The sequence below is a fragment of the Durio zibethinus genome, chromosome 2 (assembly GCF_047325235.1).
Source record: "Durio zibethinus cultivar Kanyao isolate XHJ-2024 chromosome 2, ASM4732523v1, whole genome shotgun sequence".
Lineage (NCBI taxonomy): Eukaryota > Viridiplantae > Streptophyta > Magnoliopsida > Malvales > Malvaceae > Durio > Durio zibethinus.
The window spans coordinates 39110667-39126140 of NC_143163.1; the positions used below are offsets into that span (position 1 = coordinate 39110667).

The 15474-nt window shown below is 32.3% G+C and overlaps 1 protein-coding gene across 2 annotated transcripts; it reads left to right on the forward strand.

Moving 5' to 3' along the window:
• The first annotated feature begins 1748 nt into the window (after positions 1-1748).
• Positions 1749-9606, forward strand: LOC111318357 (peptidyl-prolyl cis-trans isomerase CYP23-like). 2 transcript variants are annotated; one of them, XM_022921161.2, is made up of 8 exons: positions 1749-1926; positions 2239-2352; positions 2457-2605; positions 2713-2785; positions 2893-2982; positions 3259-3298; positions 9060-9142; positions 9222-9474. In XM_022921161.2, exons 1-8 carry the CDS (start codon positions 1828-1830, stop codon positions 9237-9239), a joined length of 666 nt encoding a protein of 221 aa, XP_022776896.2. In that variant the 5' UTR covers positions 1749-1827; the 3' UTR covers positions 9240-9474. The 2 variants fall into 2 exon arrangements, with proteins under 2 accessions (XP_022776896.2, XP_022776895.2); XM_022921160.2 differs by having other exon boundaries at positions 1750-1926; positions 9233-9606.
• Positions 9607-15474: the final 5868 nt, after the last annotated feature.

The window sequence follows — 15474 nt, forward strand, 5'->3', positions numbered from 1 at the left end:
AGTTGCAATGAAAATGGAATAAATGCTGCCTTTGCCTGTCATAAATGGATTTATCCCCCAAAGCAATTGCACCCATCACTTTGTTGTCAATCTTTCTCCTCTAATCTTCTTTTAGAAGCAATGTTTGGTCATGGGATGTTTGTTCTAGCTGTTCTTTTGGTAGAATCTGTGATGATTATTGCTGCAATTGTACGATCTTTCTTATTAGTTTGGAATAGTACCTACGTTTACATGAGATGAGATGATGCCGGTGTGTTTCAATCTTTCATAACCTTACCAAATAATTTAATTAGCAAATGGAAACTCGAGATTACCTATATACAGCAACTGATGACATAACCAACTTTTATAACTAGTCGAGGAACTCTTGGTTTCTATAACTCAATCATGGGTGATTGGCCAGTGGTTGGTGTGTGTGTGTCCCATATCTTAAAGTGCTAATTGTTAAAGGGTCATCCCTAATCTAAGCCATGCACTTAGTTTATATATTGAAAAACCAATTTATTATATATAAACATATCTCTTTGCCAACTTTCTTAATTAAATTGTGAAATTTAAAGCTAGTTTTACTAGAAAAAAAAGTTAGGTTAGAAGTTTGAATTTTATACAAAAAATTATGAAATTTAAAAAAAAAATTCTCCATTGGAGAGATAATAATCATTAGGTGAAATCTAAGTTATATTGATGTGAATTTTGTTATTAGTCAATGAAGATGATTGGAATTAATGATCAATATGGTCCCAAAATTGTACTCAAATCAATAAGCCAATTAATAAGCATTATTATACCTTATAAATGTTGATGTTAGGATAATAATTACTTATCATAAATTTCGCTTTTTTTTTTCAAAAAAAATGTCGCAACCTAAAAATAAAATAATTATATGAACTAAATAAATTACGAGTTTCACACAAAAACATGCTTTTAAAAATTTTCTTTATTTTTATATATACAAATATGAAATTCACCGTAAAAAAAAAAATGTATTTTCATTTCAGTTGAAAATGCTAAATGTTGGTTTATACTTTACACACTTGATTGACAAATGAATTTGAACATAAATTCCACAAATTTTAAGGTGAATCATTTATGCCCAACAAAGTTTTAATGGTGTTGAAAATAAATATGGTCTTAAAATTTTGGCAACAGCCACAACATTATTGAATTGTTTGTTTCACAATAATATATATTTCAAAAGTAAAAACCCATGTTAATTAGGAGGGCCAGTGGGCCACTTTCACTCATTGACTATAAGATTGGATTTGCCCTATAAAGGCCAGTGATCAAAGGCTCAACCATGGGCCAATTGGTGAAACCAAAGTGGGGCCCGTTGCCTACAATTTTATAAAAGCACATATATCTATATTTTAATTAATTTATTTTTATTTTAAAAAGTGTATTCATAACTTTAACATTAAGAAAAATGAATTGTATGATATAATAATAAGTACTGCTTATAAAGGCAAATTAAAAATAATTAAAATATTTTTTCAAAAAAAAAATTTACATTTAATATATTATTTTCACTAAATTCAATAAAAGACAAACACACTAATTACAATTTTTTTTTCCTTAGACTTCACTTTAATCACTGCCATTAACAATCCATAAAAATTTCACATAATAAATTAATAATGATGGAATTGGGCCTTATTGGGCCCTTGTTGGATCTTTATACCAAAAGCATATTGGGCTATCCATCAGCCTGAAACTCAACCCAATATAATGAAAACAAATGGTACTTTTTCCATTGAAGTAGGAAGGTTTGGAGTTGAGAAACATAGTTTTAGATCAGGTGCCAAAAAAAAAAAAAATCCAAGGGAACAGATGAAGATCTTTTGTTCGGTTTGTTTAGCATTTGTAATTACTAATGTTGGTGCCTTGTCTGAAGAGCCCCAGCTAAGCTCTGCTCGTGTTGTTTTCCAGGTTCTTTCTATTTCTCTTTTGACTTCAATTTCAGTTATCTTTTTTTTCTTTTCAATTCACTGCTAATTCTCCTATTTAATTTCAATAATAGCTGAATGCTTGTCTTTTTTGGGTTCTGGGACTTGGGTAATTTTTTTTTAATTTTCCATTTCTTGACTTGTTTTACTATATGTTAGATGTTACATGTTGTGAATTATGGAATAAATTGCTTTTTTTTTTTTTTTTTTGTGGGTAATGGTAGTAGCTAAAAGGTTTTGAATTCTATGAGTTTGTTTAATTTTTTTTTATAAAGCATTTTTTGTTGTAATGCAGACAAATTATGGAGACATTGAATTTGGATTCTTTCCAAGTATTGCACCCAAAACTGTTGATCACATTTTCAAGCTTGTGCGTCTTGGTTGCTATAACACGAATCACTTCTTCAGGGTACGTGTAGGAACGGAGAAAAGAATGTATTCTGGTTGCTAAATTAGTTGATGAATGTGATTTTGGGATGTGGGTAAGAACTATTTTTCTGAACTTTGTTGCAGGTTGATAGGGGCTTTGTTGCCCAAGTGGCAGATGTTGCAGGTGGAAGATCAGCTCCCATGAATGAGGAGCAAAGAAAGGAAGCTGAAAAGACAATTGTTGGTGAATTTAGTGATGTAAAACATGTGAGAGGCATTCTTTCTATGGGGAGGTAAAAACACCTTATTATTTTGTGAGTATGTTTAATTTAATTTTGCACAAAGTTCCTTTTTTTTTTTTTTATGTATATATATGGCACCATGTTTTGCTTTGGTGTAGATATTCTGATCCAGACAGTGCGCAATCCTCATTTTCAATACTTCTTGGAGATGCCCCTCATCTTGATGGGCAGGTATTCTTGTCACACTTGCTGAGCATCGTTGCAAATGATTATAATGATTATTTCAGAATCTTTTATGGCAAGATAGTGTACATAATTGATTCTGTTTATCTTTTCAGTATGCGATATTTGGTAAAGTCACTAAAGGTGACGAGACTTTGAGAAAGCTTGAGGAACTTCCTACACGTCGTGAGGGGATCTTTGTAATGGTATAAATCTGATACTATTTCTGTTTTTCTCTGTGATGCAAAGAAAATTTAGGATGCGTTTTTGCTTTAAGAATTGTTATCGTGGTGGATGCACTGTAATAACCTTTGACATCATGATTTATGTCCTCGCTTAACTGTTGACACTTCTCAAGGTGGTTCAGTTTCCCTGATGTAGGTATTCAGAATACAAGGGTTATTCAATTGGTGACTGGTTTTAATCTATGTAACTTCTTTCTACACTATGAATACTAATTAATGTTTATTTACTTATTCCAGCCTGTGGAGCGCATCACAATTCTGTCATCCTACTATTATGGTGAGAATTAAGCAGCCTCTTATGGCATTTTGTTTTAGGAGTGCATTTCCTATACTGAAGTCGAGGATGCATTCATATTTTTAGTCAGTGCTTCAACATTTCTTATATCTAATTCTATACTGTCACCTGAACTATTCCAGAGACAAAAAGTTCGATCACTATATTGCCTTAAAAAATATGAGTACTTGAGCCTTCCAGGATATTGTCAAGCAGGAGATACGGTATTTTTATTGGGGAGTTTTTCAAAGATGTGAAATTAGTAATTGTGCCATACAGCATTGACAAAATATTCGGTAAAAAGGACACATAATGACTGCATGTAGTGACTTTCTGTGTTTCCTTGATGTCACGTGCACTTAGTATACAACAAAATCACTGAGCTCAGTCTGGTTTTCCCCCAGTATACATTTGGATGATGTATGAAACCTATCATTTACACTATCCAGTTGTCGCACCAGGAAAGGAACCAAATATTATCAGTTTATAAAAACATATTGTATCATAAGATAAACCATTACGGATCTTCAAACAACACCATTTGTGCATCCGTTGATCCTTTTATCATCTAAATAAAAATCAATCACATCATACTTCTGGAAAACCCATATTTGCTTGCTAGTTTCTGAGATTGGTTCTTGTGGAAATCTAATCTTTATTATTACTTGATTAGTTGACTTTATCTATTTTAGTTAAGTCTTTTTAGAATAAGAAGTGATTTGGGTAATTACGCCAAATCCATTATGTATTTTCCTATTATGTGTAAAGAGTAAATTACTCATTTGATTAGTTGTTTTAATGCATGAAAATCTTGAGTTTTAAACTTACAGAAGACTTTAAGTGTGTTATTAAATTTCTTCCAAATATGTGTGAATTTTAGGATTTGGATTCGAGAAAGATGATTGGCAAAGCTAAGATGTGTGCAGGACTCTATATCCTAAAAACTAATGATTCTGAAAGACAATATCAAAAGATCTCTTGTGTGGCTTCATCCTTTAGTAATAATAAAGATGGTACTATCATGTTGTGGCACTATCGGTTAAGTCATACAAATTTTTTGCACCTCAAAAGATTGTTCCTTCATTATTCAATTAAAATTCTAACAACTTTCAGTGTGAAGTCTGCCAATTATTCAGGCATACTTGTATCACATATCCTAATCAGCCTTACAAACTATCCCATTCTTTTTCAATGATGCACAATAACATTTGGGGTCCTTCCAGAATAAATAACATTATTGACTTCAGATGGTTTGTCACATTTATTGATGATTACACCAGGGTTACTTGGGTATTCTTTATGAAGGAAAAATCAGAAGTGGGCTAGCTATTTCAAAACTTCAACAATATAATCCAAACTCAATTCAAAACCAAAATCTAAGTGTTGAGAACCGACAATGAGAAAGAATACTACAATTCAATTCTTGGATCATATCTAATGAAGCAAAGTATAATTCATCAAAGCTCATGTGTCGACACTTTTCAATAGAATGTCGTTGTTGAAAGAAAGAGTTGACATTTGTTGGAAGTTGCAAGGTCCCTCATGATGGTTATCCATGTACCTAAGCATTTTTGAGGTGAGGTTGTTCTTACTGCTACAAATCTTATAAACAGAATGCCTTCTCGAGTCCTGAAATTTCAAAGCCCTTGCCAATCCCTTCTCAGTTCTTATTCCCTCCTTCAAATTATCTTGTCTATTCCCATTAAAGTGTTTGGATGCACTGCATTTGTTCTTACCAGCCAATAAAACCAAAGCAAATTAGATCTCAAATCCATCAAATGTATATTTCTTGGATATTCTGTAAATAAAAAAGGATACAAGTGTTACTCGCTAGTAAAAAAAAAATTCTACCATTTCATGAATGTTACTTTTTTTTAAAATTAACTTTACTTTCCCAAAACTGTCATTCATGGGGAGAATCCAATCATACGGGAATATTTGCTTTGGGAATATCCTATTACTGAACCACCAAACACTTCTCAAACTCCCTTTCATGTTCAAAACATCCAACCAGATCCTCCAACTCCCTTTTAAGTCCAAAACATCCAACCAGATCCTCAAAGCTCGAAATGCACACAAGGGAAAACAAACAAAGAATTGATTGACTATTCAAGAAGAGAAAAAAACTCAAAAGGATATAGGAGAATGTACACCTTCAAAGCAAATCCAAGAATTTGAACCTATTCCAGAGATACTTGAAACCAACACAGGTAATACTCTTATTGAATCTGATTCAATTGAATCTTTTGGTGATCTTGATCAGTTGATTGCTTTGATGAAAGGTGTGAGATCATGTACTCAACACCCAATTTGTAATGTGGTTTCTTATGAAGGTTTATCACTTAGTAATTAGGCTTTTGTTACCACACTAAACAATATGTAGAGTTTCGATAATATTCATGAAGCATTCATGTAACCAAAATGGAAGATGGCTGCTTTGGAAGAAATCAAGGCCTTAGAAAAGAGCAAAACATGGGAGATTTTAGAATTACCCAAAGGGAAAATCTAGTTGGGTGCAAATGGATTTTTATTGTCAAGCACAATGCAGGTGGAAGTATTAACAGATTGAAAACTCGCCTTGTTGCAAAAGGATTTACTCAATCTTATATTGTTGATTATGAGGAGACATTTGCTTCGGTTGCTAAACTTAATTGTTATTATCATTGGTAGCAAATTTAGATTGACCACTCTACCAACTAGATGTCAAAAATGCATTTCTTAATGGTGACCTAGAAGAAGAAGTTTACATGAAAATCCCTCAAGGATTCAAAAACCAGGACAATTCTAGCAAGGTATGTAAGCTTCAAAAGTCTTTATATGGTTTCAAACAATCCCCATGTGCATGGTTTGATAGACTAACAAAAGTGGTAAAGAAGTATGGTTTTTCACAATGCTAAATTGATCACATCATGTTTTTCAAACATTCACTTGAAGGAAAAATAGCCATTCTTATAGTCTATGTGGATGACATTATTTTTACTAGAGACTATGTGGAAGAAATGAGCAACCTCAAGAACCTCCTAGCTAAAGAATTTGAAATCAAAGATTTGGGACGCCTCAAATATTTTTTTGGCATGGAGGTAGCTTGCTTAAGGAATGGCATCTTTATTTCACAGCGTAAGTATGTCCTAGACTTACTAAGAAACTGGAATGCTTGGATGCAAACCTGTTGACACCCCTATGGACACAGTGAATGAGGTAGGAATGGAAGAAGGAAGTCCAGCAACAGATAAGGGCAGATATTAAAGACTTGTTGGGAAACTCATCTACCTCTCTCATATAAGACCTGATATCGGTTTTTAAGTTAGCATGGTAAGCAGATTCATGAACAACCCAATCGAAGAACACTTGAGGGCTGTGTATTGAATCTTACAGTACCTAAAGAAGAGTCCTATCAAAAGGTTATTTTTTAAGAAGACATCACGCCGAAATGTTGAAATTTACACTGATGCTGATTGGGCTGGATTCGTTATTGACCAAAGATCAACTTCTGGTTATTGTACTTATGTGTGGAGAAATTTGGTTACTTGGTGAAGTAAGAAGCAATTTGTGGTGGCTAGAAGTAGCGCGGAAGCTCTGTTTAGAGCTATGTCTCATGGCATATGTGAGGAAATTTGGCTGAAAAGATTGTTAGGGGAGTTAAAGGTCTTTGTAGAAGAATCCATGAAGATATTTTGCGACAACAAAGCTACCATAAGTATAGCAAAGAATCCTGTTGATCATGATAGGACTAAACATGTAGAGATTGATCATCACTTCATTAAAAAGAAGATAGAGGAAGGAATTGTTAAATTAGTTTATACTCCCACATGCCTCCAAATTGCAGACATAATCACTAAGGCTCTCTCTCGGAACAACTTCGAGAATTTGAAGTCTAAGTTGGGCATGATTGACATCTACCACTAAGCTTGAGGGGGAGTGTGGAAATCTAATCTTAATTATTACTTGATTGGTTGACTTTATCTATTTTAGTTAAGTCTTTTTAGAATAAGAAGTGATTTGGGTAATTATATCAAATTCATTAGATATTTTCCTATTATGTGTAGAGAGTAAATTACTCATTTGATTAGCTATTTTAATGCATGAAAATCTTGGGTTTTAAGACTAAGAATATTCAGTTTTTAGCCTATATATTTTCATACAATTCTAGAATTATAATAAAAAAAAAAAAAGAGAATAAAATAATTTTATTCTAGAGATTTCTTCAGTTTTGAAGAAATGGAGGAAGTATAGCAATATGATAATTGCAAGAAATAGAACATGTTCTTGCTTTATTAGAACAACATTTTAAAATGCTAAGGAACAAAATTTTGGGTGATCTGTGATGAGTAAAGAGATAAATTCTGATGACATCAACATGGTTCTGGGGAAGGATGAGGCTGGAGAGAAATTTGAAAAAGGTCTAATAGTGTAGTGGAGTTTTATGTTAGAAGTTGAAGCAATCTAGAACTTCCTTGGACAAGGGCTAGGGCTCTGACTGATATAATTGGATGGTCTAAAGAATGGTTTTACCCCTCATCTATATAGAATTAAACACAAACACACGCACACACACACATGCATAATACTTTTCCTTTTCATCTTCTTACAAAAACTTTTGCTCCATTCAAAAATTTGGAGATACATATGATGCATTTTAATATTACATTTCGTATCTTGTTTTCAAAGTAGTAGTCCCTGGGATCCAAGAAGCTATGCCTAGGTGAATCATTATCATTATATAGTAACTATGTTTACCTAGCTACAGCTAGAAAAATCATGACACAGGAAATTGCTTAACCTAGTTGATTCAATGCATGTGCATCTAACATGTGAAACATTCATTTTCAAACTTCTAACATGCGAAATGTTCATTTTCAAACTTGACTAAGTGATTTCTAAAGGTAAACTTTAATACCTGGATCAAACCAATCAACTTGCAGGTTGTAAACACATTTGATATACTTGCTTGGCATGCATTCTCATCTTTGTCCTTTTATTTGTTCCTCAACTGAACAATTTAGTATATATAACTCCAAGGTTCTGATGACATGTAGTGTTAGTATATGGTTTAGTATGAGTATATAGGAATGACAACCCAATCGCTATTTGTTGGGATGTAATGTTCTTACCCTATCCTTTTGGGTACCTTACAGCTCATTTATGACTTCAGCTAAATGCTAGGGCCATGAATGATTTTTTCTCATTTGTTTATATGTGTCATATTATGCATGTGTGTGGCTTTTTTTTTTGGAAGGGGGCAAGGTTGTACAAAGAGCGGCACTGCATTTGCACATAGATATGTCACACCTTCTTGAACGCAAAATTTTATGAGTCTTACCCAATAATATAGGGTTGCAATTCCTGATCAGAAATTTTATAAAAGGGGTAGCTCAATGCATGAGGCTTCGGCATTGTTGGATCTGGGGTTTCCAGATGTACTCAGCCTTACTTTTGGAGGATGTTTTGCAACTTGAGCCTGTGACTTCTAGGTCTCAATGCAGTAACCTTACTTTTGTACCAAAAGCTCACTCTCCTTGTCAAAAATTGTGGCCTGTGTAATAATTTCTGAAGGTTAATAGCATCATGCATGTCTGCTTGCTGAGCTGGAAGTTAAAATTATTATTATTTATAACTAATCAAGAACTGTACCACATGCCAATGGAGAATGTTGCTAACAATTTAATATAGCCTACTATTTTGACATGAAAATGGGAATATACCAGTAATTTTGAAATTATGTATTACTCATTGTAAATCTTGCTGTCATTCTGATTGATTTTAGATACTGAGTTGGAGAGCTGCGAGAAAGAGAGGGGTATCTTGAAGCGAAGGCTTGCTGCATCTGCTGTTGAAATTGAAAGACAGGTGACTAGAAGTCCTGATTAACCTGTAATTATAATTGGTACCTTTTTGTTTTTCTCATGGTTAGCTTGGACTAATCCAGTGCCATTGCAGCGAATGAAATGCTTCCCTTAAATTTCTAAGCAACAGCTGCATCAGTTAAGGAGGTCCATTTTTCTCATAGGTTGTTATGTTGTATAAAGTCGGAGACAGCATTGCAGATGCGAATTCTGGTAGAAAAATGGTGACAAACAAGTGTTCTATACTTTGTACCTAGCCTGTTCCAAAAGAAGCATGATAAACGAACAAAAGAAAGTGTATCTTGACTATAATAATTTCTGTTCTTTTGCTTATAATTTCTTCTTGTTCTGAGGAAATGGCTTTGTGGTAGTGGTGGTTGTTGACCAAGTGAATTCTGTCACCTTCTGGTACTAATAATGTTTGACTCACAAACTGAATTTAGTGGCAGTAACCTTATTGATACTTGATGATGGTGGCCAAAAAAAAAAAAAAAAAAATCAATTTGATGGGTATTCATAAAAATATATATAAAAATTCTGTGTCTTGTGTTATTGCATATAACATTGAAACGTTTCAATCTTTTGCAAAAACCATGTAGGACCAGCCACTTGCATGCAGAAATCTCTCTTACCATTCCAGACAAGGTGCTGACATAAATTAATGCAGAACTACCAATTGATGTGGGTTGACGATTCATGTTTAGACAGAAGCATAATCTCTTGTATAAACAGCAAGGTTTATCACCACAGTTGTTTACATAGAGTTTTACTGTCACCCCAACACGTAATTACTGAACAATTAGAGGCAAAGAAGATCAAAAGAAGATTGAACGAGGAAGAAACAAAACAGATGAAATTTTTTAGTGATGCAAATATAACATGCCAAGATCAACATTGACTTTTGAAATGTGGATGGGCCGGCAACAATATGGGGATTCATATAATAATCACATGTATGATTGACTCAGCTATAATTTTCAGACAGTGACTCGCCATCAGTCCATCTATTAACCGTTTCTGTTGTCTTTCTGCACTTTCATTTGTGCCACATTTCTATCAGCACAACTGTCTCAAAAACATTCAATTGTCCTTTTTTTTAAGCTTTAAATTAATTCACTAAAAAACATTACATGTGCTGCCTCCTGCTGTTTTTGAAAAACCAAACTTAACTTTTCACTTCATTGACAAATTTGGATTCCCTTGTCCTCATTAGAACATGCATCCTTTCCCATTATTAATTCATTCTTCATAAGGTTTCTAGGATCATTGTTATCAGCTGATAAACTTTGCTAAAGCAAAATTGCTGTAAAACCCGAAAGAAATGGCGTTTCTTATAAAACCAAGGTTACTGACTTATCATGAAACAGGTTTCAGTTTGTTGTCTTGTCATAGAAAAACAACTGAGGGGCAAGAGGCATAAGAAACCAGTTTTGCCGTCAACAGCAGTTTGGTCTGTTCATACTTGATAAAATATTGAACTTTTAATTTCAGTTAGTAAAATTCAATTTCCAGACAGTCTCAAACACTAAAAAGAACAAAAAAAAAAAACCAATGTGTCGACATTTGGGTTGCTGCAGTCTTAGGATGCATCACTTTAATGCTTCAAGATGGATGTCTCAAACAAGGCAGAGGGAAACATCCCACATGGTTGAATTGCAAAAACAATGGCACAAGGTTTGATTCGGAAGATCAATTTTGGACCACATCTATAGTTTCTTCTCTTATTGCATGGCAAATTGGGTTCCTTCTACTTGGCAAGGGTCAATTTCAAGGGATTGACTATTATCAGACAACAAAGCTAACAGCCACATGAATATGGAGCACAAACATTCACATTTTAATGTCTGGTTATCCTTTTCGATCGGTCCAAATACATCATGGGCAATTGTAATAATGTTGCTGATCAAAGTTTCAAAGTCATGGAAAAGTAAATAAATAAACAAAATAAAAGAAAAACAATGGAACTAGATAAGAAAAGAGCCAAAGCATAAACAGAAGCATCGGATACCATATTTCTCTAATTAATTTCATGGTTCTTGAGCAACATTGTACTCAATTAATCATTGTTTCGGACTGTTACTGTATTAAAATTTGGATAACTCAATTAATCATGGCAACGTTAAGTTTTTTGGATAAAGAGAAAAGAGGAGTCTAAGAAAATTAGGAAAAGAGAATTTATAAGGGTTGGGATCGATCCCTAGCCTAATTACGAGAACCCAACTCTCTTAATCACTTAGGCTAACTAGAAAATAAACCAATAAAACAAAAAAAGATTAGGAAAATATATAGAGAATAAAGGAACGGAGGCAGCTGCTTGTCCGGGGTTTGAACTACATCAATTGGTCAGCCTTTTAGGCAGCAAATGGCCAGTCTCGTGGCTTGCCATGCTATTTATTGACAACATTGGCCAACCTAAATTTGTCACGAATGACTGCCTCTCAAGCCATTAGTATTACTCATTCAGGTCATATATCCATGAATGAAATCTCAAATTTTACTTTGTAATAATTCTGAACTGAATTACTTAAATGTTGCTTTGTTCTAGCTAGGCTAGATATAAGTTCAGTGAGAGAAGCTGGCCAGAAATACTAAATATTGGTGATGAGATACGAGATTTGCTTTAATAATAATAATAATAATATGATTTTTGCAAGATTGTTGGAGTACGAAATTGTGAGAAACCTCATTCATCAGTTTTTGCTTAACTTGTTGTTCAATCAATTATTAATAATAATTTGATTTTATTTAATTAATTAATGCAATCACTTTTAAAATGTGACATTTCATAAATCTAAAATTCAAAACTTAACACTTAAGTTTCTTATTATCGTGTTGCAATTTCTTTTGTTTAAAGGAAAAAAAAAAAACTTGACTTCATCAACTTCACTATTTGTTGTTGTTATCAAAGGCAAGCACATGATCTATATGTAATATATGAGTTTTAATATGGATACTTGAAAGAAAAAAAGTGTATCCCTATAAAAAGAACGGGGTTCGGTTTCGCTTGTATTGAAGAATTTGGTATATGAAGCAAAGAAAATGTGAAGGGAAAATCTTTTTTTTTTTTTTTTCCTGAAACTGCTCTTAATTTCTTGATACCAAACATAGTTAGTTGGTGGGAAGTAGGAAGTGATAGGCCAAGACCTGTAATTCAATGGTAGATAGTATTAATTGTGTATATAATTATATATGTTTGCAACCAAATTCTATGTTCTCACAGGAAACCTGACAAGCAATTGGCTAGATATCCTATCATTTTTATCAAATCATTGATCAATAAGTCTCTTTCTTTAGATCAAAATCATGTTCCAGAAAATTACAAGAATAAGATAAAACTTCTTCTACTTGTCTTTTTTTAAAGGAACTAGTTGCATGCCTCTTGTAGCTATGGAAGAGGGTTTGGCTCAAATAATTTGGCCATGAGAAAATTAATTATCTTATATATAACTATAATGTTTAAAATTTCTTTCTGCAGCTGTTTTGTTTTACCAATCATATTTAAGATTTATATTATATATATAAAATTCAAATATATTTAACTGTAGTAATATTGGTCATCCAAGGTTCAAAAGATTACGCACAACATATTGGAACATAAATATAACGTGTAGTTGAAATCGGTTCCTATCAGCTTAAGCTTCAAGGATAATTGATAACCTAATTTAACATAGTATTTGAGCCTTCAAGTTTGAATCCTGGCAACCCAAGTCTCCCTTTTAATATTGTTTTTCACCTAGTATCCTGTTATTCATCAGACTGTCCCTTGCTTCTTTAATTTTTCTAGAATTTGCCCTTTTTTTTTTATATATTTAAGTTCATGAACAAACTCATTAATTATTTTTTCGGTTTGAAAAGGTGCGTTGGATTCATCACGGGTAAAATAAATAGTTGCATTCCTACAAAATGTTTGACATTAATTAACTCGAATAAGTATACAGAAAACCTTATATTAATTTGACATTTTCACATTTAAAGATCTCATAATAAGCTATCATGGAAGATGGGATCGTACAGTTTACAGCTCTCTTCTTCTAAATCCCTGACATGCTTTCGTGTACAATTATGGAATCTAAGCCAACTCTTGATCTTGATGAGGAATCACGTTCAATTTGCAAGTAGATCAAATTAAATATTGCCCCGTAAACCCTGATGATCAATTATTAACACTCAAAGATCTTTGAGGAATCTAATAAATTAACAATATAATTCATTGTTAACTGGCAGATTGTTTTTGTTGTAAAATACATTCCCAGCCACACCCAAATCACCTAAAATTAATGTTGATATATATATAAAACACATATAGGACACATGATATTGTCAGCAGAAATTGAAAAATTAAGATAGCTGAAGCTGAGGTCATGTGACACAAAAGATTTGTGGGTTATTGCTTTAATACAATTTTTTTAATAGTACTTGCAGAAAAAAAAAATGGACTTAAAATTAACATGAAATACATTCAACCATTTTAAAACATATGAAAACAGATCTAGCCAAACTTTTTGTCCAGTGATCATTTATTTGTTTTGATAATAAAAAACTTTCATTAACTTTAATAATTTACTATTTCCATTTTAATTAATTTATTTCTTTGCATTAAACTCTTATCTATTAGATATCATTACTCAAAAGAAAAAAAATGTTTAGTACATTATTGGACCTAAAAAATGAAATCCATCCAGCCACTTTCAATTAGTAATAATTTTTTTTACTATAATTTTTTTAATTTATCTAATTTAATTGCATCCCTAATTCTACCAACTCTATTGCCATTTCATATTGTGTCTATAAGTTGCAAGAATGAATTAAGATAAAGACAACTTAAACTTATCCTTCCACTTTTTGGCCTAATTATTAAGAATTTTTAAGGAAGGCATGTGGGTATGGGTTCTAACCTCGTCAATCTCCTTTCTTTTTATAAGGACTTTGCTCTCCTATAAAACAAAAAAAAAAAAAAGACAATTTAGAAACTTGACTTAACCTATCTGTTTAAGAATATTGAAAACTAATTAAGGCTGAATCTTTTCTCCTATCGTTAAGATTTCCATAAATGTTGATGTTGATTTTGTTCTTTAACGTTATTGACAGCATATTTAATTTGGATCGATAACTAATGAGTTGAAAAGTATAAACAATAATGTTTAAGGGGCCGGTGATCGATCTCTTTCACTAATTAATTAAATCAAAATTGGAAATTATTAGTACGATTGAATTCAACAAGCTACAGTGATCCTGAGTACTATTTGAGCTGCAAGATTTGGTTTGGAAAGCTGGGTTTCCTTCCTCGATGGTTGCCTTGTTGTATGCCGATTATGATGCAGAAAAAGACCCAAAATTTGTGCTCAATGTGTTTCAGGTTTTGAGAGTTTGTAACATTTTTCAATGGATGCACATGGAGAACTACAACTACTCCCCACCAAAAAAAAAAAAAAAAAACGGCTAACAAAGGGAAGAAGAGGCAATGATTGATTAAAAAAAGCAGTAGTCGATCGGTGATCTTTTTGATATTTACTTGCATAAAACAGTTTGCAAATCTGTATTTGTGTCGTGTAACGTAGCTAGCTTTTCCTAATTGAGACTTTCAAATGTGTTGTAACATGCATGAAGTTTTAGAGGTCACATGATACATGGGAGGTGAAATATCATCATTTCCCAAAACTTTAGATATATATATATATACGTTCCAATCATTGACCCAAGCAACAAAATTTTGACGACGTTGATTGAGGAAATTGCCATAAATAGCATTGATTAAAGATTTTACCAAAGTTTTTTTTAGTATAAACAAAATTGTAATTTAAAAATTTAAAAATTAAATTTATTAAATATCATATCTTAAAAATGATTACATAAATCATCATTTGAATTAAATTTTAAATTCTTTTAAGTTTTTAATTATGACGTAAATGGCACGGTGTTTACTTTTGTTAACTCTTGAGCTTAAGTTGCTAATTGCTATAATTTATAATTAAATCATTTGAAAATTTAGATCCAATTAAGTTGTTTTGTGATAGGTAGGATCATGTTTCATGGTTCACGGCTCATCACTAGGTGCAACGACTCTGTCCACTAACTCTAAAAGCTTTTACCTGCAGGAATCTAGCCGGAAAAAGTTATAGTAGACATTCAACTTGTTTTAGGTTCGAACCATTTGAATTTAATCTAATTGAGTAAGCTTATTTATATTTATATTATATTATATTTATTTATTTATTTATTATTATTATTTATTAATATATATTTTTACCTATTTATCTATTAACATATTTTATTATTTATCTATTAATATATATATTTTTTGATTTTATCTTTTTCTTTATCAATTTTTGGCTGAGA

What these genes read in the sequence shown, in the direction of transcription:
- LOC111318357 (XM_022921160.2), top strand. Translation starts at nt 1,828, where the DNA reads ATGAAGATCTTTTGTTCGGTTTGTTTAGCATTTGTAATTACTAATGTT. An exon ending in CTGCTCGTGTTGTTTTCCAG is followed by an intron (nt 1,927 to 2,238) that starts GTTCTTTCTATT and finishes GTTGTAATGCAG; the next exon opens with ACAAATTATGGAGACATTGA. An exon ending in ACACGAATCACTTCTTCAGG is followed by an intron (nt 2,353 to 2,456) that starts GTACGTGTAGGA and finishes ACTTTGTTGCAG; the next exon opens with GTTGATAGGGGCTTTGTTGC.